The sequence below is a fragment of the Condylura cristata genome, unplaced genomic scaffold (genome assembly GCF_000260355.1).
Source record: "Condylura cristata isolate star-nosed mole 26May11 unplaced genomic scaffold, ConCri1.0 scaffold00011, whole genome shotgun sequence".
NCBI classification, from domain to species: domain Eukaryota; kingdom Metazoa; phylum Chordata; class Mammalia; order Eulipotyphla; family Talpidae; genus Condylura; species Condylura cristata.
In genome coordinates, this window is record NW_004567112.1 from 1,958,697 (window position 1) to 1,964,381 (window position 5,685).

General features: G+C 61.3%; 1 protein-coding gene across 1 annotated transcript in view; it reads left to right on the forward strand.

The window, feature by feature from the left end:
* Positions 1–5,685, forward strand: part of ADAM12 (ADAM metallopeptidase domain 12) — a 178,226-nt gene that overhangs the window by 145,282 nt on the left and 27,259 nt on the right. The window contains 2 exon segments of the mRNA XM_004680953.1: positions 3,476–3,565; positions 4,775–4,970. Coding sequence (XP_004681010.1) covers positions 3,476–3,565; positions 4,775–4,970 — 286 coding nt within the window.

The following is a 5,685-nucleotide window of genomic DNA, read 5'->3' on the forward strand; positions in this document are numbered from 1 at the left end:
TCTAGCTCCTGCGGGAAGGGGGCGGCTGCAGGCCCGGAGGACGTGGGGAATCAGCGGCCCTGAGGACACTCCGGGATGGGGCGCCGGACAAAGACAAGGCATTTAGCCTGGCGCTTGACGAGAGGAAGCCCGGCGGGCTCCGGTCGCTAATAAGCACCGTTTCTCTCCCTTTGTGAGGCGGGCCCGAGGGAATTTGAATAGCGGGACTCATTTGTAACCCAGCGCCTCCGGCCCAGTTGAAATTCTGCTGGTGCCGCGCGGCCTCCTCTGTATGCAGCCCGAGGCTGGCGCCGCTCTGCTCGTTAGCTCCAGAAGTAATGGGCAAGAGCAGGGGACGTTTTACCCGCAAAGGGCTTAGTTAACCCCCTTCCCAGCAATGTCAAGAAATTGTCTTGTTTCTGCAGGGCCCCAGATAAAGTTAATCAGCATAAAATGGTCACGGTCCCTTTGTCATCGCTAAATCTTCTTGAGAAGAAAAGGCAGGCAGAGGACACAGGGAGCTCCCCCCCCCCAGAACCAGTGTCCCCTCAAAGCCGGGTGGGGGGCTGTGCTCAGAGGAAGCCAAAGCCAGCAGCTTGCCCAGCAGGCAGCCTGCCACGACTCCCTCCCGGACCTCATGCCAGCTGAGGTGGTAGCCAGCTCAGGGAGAGCAGGTCTTGGGGCGTGTGCTGAAGGGGTGTCCGGGTGGGGGGACACCCCTCACACTCCTGTTCATCAAACAGCTGCTTCTGGAATCTTCTTCAAACCCACTCCCCAAGACTCTGATTTCCCCCTGCCAGCAGAAGTAATCCTGGCCTTGGCCTCACCAGCCCTGCAAAAATGCAGGTGTCGACAGCCCCGGCGGTGGGCGGGGGGACGGTTCTAAGGGGCAGTTGGTGTCTTGGCCAAACTCGCGCCGGTCAGGGCAACAGCGCAGGCCACCACGGTGTTCCAATCCGCTCACAGCCCACAGGAGTGTTGCTTCCTGGAGCAAGTCCTGCTTATGGTTTGGCAGAAGCTCCCCCAGAGATTTAAACTGTCCTCGGAGGGTCATGGCAGAGGGGGAATCCCTTGGAAGCTTTGTTAATTACTTGATGGAAAAAACAAAATCACTTGAAATTACCCGTGTCTCTCAGGAGGGACCCGTTGACTTAGAGTGGTTTGTCTTTGAGCGCTTTGTGATTGTTCACTAGGACTGCTGCACACATTTGACAGCTCTTCGCGGAAGCAGGCGCGCTGCGGTTGGGAGTGATGACTTAGCAGTCCTGTCCTCCATGCCCAGCAGCACCACCTGCCTCCCCACCCTCCCCATCACTGCAATGAGTAGGACCACTGTTAGCCTCTCCGCTTCCACCACCCTCACCATGCCCAGTTACCACCATGACCCCACCACCCCCACCGCTACCAGCACCATCTTCACCGCCATCACTGTCCCCACCATCGCCACCAGCGGCAGCACCATCACAGGCAGCCCCACATCAGGACATAAACAGGGTCAGAACAATTTCTCCAGCGCCTGCTGCAGCCAGCTCTGCTCCCCTGCTCCCAGAAATAATCTCCACTATTTTCAAGAAGATGCATTATCATCTTACCCTAGCTCACAGTGATTAAGAATCTATGTCTACTACCTACAGCAAGAGAATGACAATTAGGGCATTTGCAGAGAATTCTCTAATGGCTTCATTATTCTCTCTACTGTGGAGACTTCATTGGCTCTGTCGAACTTCTCTAGTGAGTACTAAAATGATAGATGTATCATCAGAGGGAGAATTTGTCTTCTCTGATAAATACAGTCGTGCAGGAGGAACGGCAGGCGGCTCCTGCAGGCCCCCGTCAGGGCACTGGGCGACACTGACCACAGCATAGCCGGACAGTCCACCCTCCTTCCAGCTCAAGGGCTGGGGAAAGTCGCCTTATCTCCTCGTTTAAAGTCAGTAGGATGCCAGGAGCTTGCAAATATTCTTTAAACTTAGTTATCTTTCTCACATTATCAAGCCCCTTTGAAGTCAGAGGCCATCCTGCTTGGCTGCGTTTCCATTTGAGAGGATGCTGTGTGACTCAGTGACAGGTCGGGTGGGGAGCTCGTTCTTGCGGGTCTTGGGGCCCAGCTGTGGGATGGTTGGTTTAGTTAGAAGTCCACGGATGTGTCGTCAGCAACCAGTGAGGCCCGAGTGAGTAGGCGGACGTGTCAGGCCTTTGATGGCATCGGAGGGTCGCAGCTGACGCTTCCTTTGAAGCAAAATAAGTCCCTACACTCTAGGACCGCAGACATGCGTCAGGAACCCCACGGTCACGAGAGTCACAGCAGCGACTCCCAGTTGGCAGCCTTATCTGCTGTTTATCTTGTACGCTCCGGATGTTTATAACATCCTTGAACAAGTTTAAAGTGTGATAGCATTGGATGTATGTATAATAGCAACAAACGCTTAACACCAAAGGAGAGCGTAGCTCAGAAAGTTTTATGCAGATCCAGTTCCGAGTCCCGGGTCAGCCATATGTCATCCATCAGGGCCCCTGATGACATTTTACAAATTGCATTTATGATACTGTTGAAATTCATGAAAGGTGGCTGCCAGGAGCAAGCAGAAGCTATTAAACAAATACGTGGTTGGCTCCTCTCTAGCCCACAGTGTGCAAATTCAACATACGCAGAGCGAGTAAACTACAGGACGTGGATAGACCCGTCAGGACTGCGGCGTCTGCGAGCTCCTCCTTCTTATCATTCAATTTCTTCGAAAGTGTGTAAGCCCCGGGTATTGGGGCTTCTAGGGTCGAGGACTCGCTGCGGCCCTGGCTGGCTTGGGCAAAGGCCTCTCCTGGAGAGCTAGACACAGGGGATCCGCCGCCTGTTTCTGTTAGGAAAAGTGGGTGCTTGTGAACCACAGCGCGATGAAGGCCTTCACTTCCTTTCTCACCGGCCTTCAGAGAGGACAAGACCTCCAGAAGCCCCCTGGCTAAGCCCCTCGCCATCGGCAGGCCAGCGCAGTGGCCGCCTCTGGCCTCCGTCCTGACCTGCACTTCTCACCCGCCAGACAGCCCCGAGCGCTGGGCCCAGGTCCTGCTACTGTGGTTTGGTTGGATTGCAGGAAACTGGGGCTCCAGCTATCGCTCAGACTTCATTTCCTGCCAGTGTGCTCTGACTGAGGCAGTCTTTGGGGAGTAAGTAGCGATGCCTCTACACTTTTAAGTAAGTCAGCGCTTCTGCCACCGTTCTTACGTATGACCTGCGGTAGTGGCAGGTGCCCCGCAGGAGCCCCGCAGCTGCTGAGTTACACGGGCCCCTGGCCAGCCGCCCTGGCCAGGCCCCAACCCCTTCGTGAGAGGCCCTGGGCGCTCCTGGCGTGTCCCGGGGCCGGCAGGGTCCCGCAGCCCTCGGCCGGGCTTCGCTGTCTTGCAGAGGACGCTAACCTGGGCCGGTTGGCTCAAGAGCCAGCCCGGGCCTTCCTGGCGAGGTAGCGTCTGCTCAGTGAGCCCCACGAGTCCCTTCGCTCCCCAGGAGTGCTCCAACCCGTGCTGCAACGCCTCCAGCTGCACCCTGAAGCCCGAGGCTGTGTGCGCCCACGGGCTGTGCTGTGAAGACTGCAGGGTGAGCCCCACCGCACCTCGTTCCACCCCCGGGCGGGTCGGCGGGCGGGGGGTGGCCGGGCCCCCGCCCCGCTGGGGCCTCACCCCGTCGCACGTTGGGTCTAGGACCTCCGGTTTGTCACTAGGTGTGGGCCTCCTGTCCAGGGATGAAAAGGAATCGAGCGAAAAACTCAAACTTGACAGGAAATGACTCAGCTGTCTGCTGGCGCCCTGTCCCTGCCCCGTGCAGGGGATGATCGGAGCCCAGACCCCTTTCCCGGCTTCACGCGCGGCACCCCGAGAACGGCCGCCTGCTGGCTGGGGCGCTGTGTTGTCCAGGGACCGTCTGAGCATGCTGGCCGGACACCCCCTAGGGAGGTGCGGGCTGACCATCACGCTGTCTGCCTGTCTGGTCTGGGCAGCTCCGCGGCCGGCCTCGTGCCTCAGGCCGGGGCCTGACCCCGCGGAAGCCTGAGTCACGAGGCGGACGCTCGAGGGCTGCAGCTTATTAGCTGCGCAGGAGACCGCGGGAAGCCCCGTCCCTGCCTCCTCCCGCGCTCCGCGGTGTTTCCCGTCCAGTGTGGAGGTCCCCTCCGACCCTTCCTCTGCCCACCGCTGCGGGGTGTCGTCTGGCCCCCGAGACTTGCAGAGGTGGGTGGCGGAAGGGGCTGAGCAGAGAGGAAGGAAGCGGGACTGGGCTCCTCTCCAGGTGACCCCGGGCACCAGGGGAGGCTCCCCTCTCCCTTCGTGGCTTTCAGGCAATTCCTGTCGACTTCAGACCTTCCAGAAGGCGTGGGTGTCTGACTTCCTTTCCTTGGGGCGCGTGCAGGGAAGAGAGCCCAGGACGGGTGCAGAGACCCCCCGCTGGCACTCTCTTCCCAAACCGCCTCCCTCTCCGCCTCCCCCCCAGAGTCCCACAGACCCATGCCCAGCTCTGGGGCTGGAGGAGAACCCCAGAAGTTGTGAGATTGCTGTCGGGGTTGTGTCCCTGCAGTTCCTTTAGTCAACCCGCCCACGACTGCTGACACCCCAGGCCCGCCCGTCGTGCTCACGGGCTCGCTGCCCGCCCCCTCGCGTGCCGTGGGGCGCCTGGCCCCTCTGTTCTGCCTTGTAAACGTGCAAAGAGGCGGGTGGGGCGGGGACGGCAGCCTAGGGCGAGGCCCTGTCTGCTCCCGAGCCGAGGGCGCAGCGCAGACGGCCGCTGCAGCCGCCCTGACACCCTCTCGTGCAGCTGAAGCCCGCCGGGACCGCCTGCCGCCGCCCCAGCAACGCCTGTGACCTGCCGGAGTTCTGCACGGGGGCCAGTCCCCACTGCCCGGCCAACGTGTACCTGCACGACGGCCACGCGTGCCAGGGCCTGGACGGCTACTGCTACAACGGCGTCTGCCAGACCCACGAGCAGCAGTGCGTCACGCTCTGGGGCCCAGGTAGGCGGCAGCGCCAGCTCGGCACCAGCGGGGCGGACGTGTCCTGCCTGCGAGCCTCGCTCGAGGCGCCATGCGCTGCGCAAGGCGCTTCCTGCACTGCGGGGAGGGGCGGGAGGGGGCTCGCTGGGCACTGGGGCACAGAAATGGGTGCCTGACCTGAGGAGCTCGATGTGCGCCCCCGGAGTAACGGGCCAGTCAGTCCTGGCCCCTGCCCTCGTCTGGCAGGCAGTTGGACAGACAGACAGCCCTTCCATGACTACTCCGCTGGAGAAAGAGCTCCAAGCAGGAGTGGCTGTGGCTGAAAGGGGGGCTGCTTGGGGCGCCCCAAGCATGTTTGGGAGCAGCCGAGAGAAAGCACTGGCACTTCAGGGAGCAGCGAGCAGCTTTGGGGGGCTCGGACGGGACGGCTGGGTGGGGCCGATACCAGAGCTCAGAGGAGCAGGCGGATCCTGGCTGCAGGCCCCGGCGGCGTTTTGGTTCTCAGGCAGAGGCCGGCGGCCGGTGTGTCCAGCCAAGCACCAGGTGTGCGGGGCCGGCCCGGGGCCGCTGCCCCTTCACTGCTCCCCGCCTGCGCCCAGGTGCCCAGGGTGGGCTGTCCCTGGAGGCTCTCCAGCCACCTGGGGAGGCACAGTGCTGCCAGGCTGCGGAGGTGACCCTCCAAGTCGCCTCGAGGCTGGCAGCCAGCTTCTGAGGCTTGAGGCCAGGGTCTGAGCCC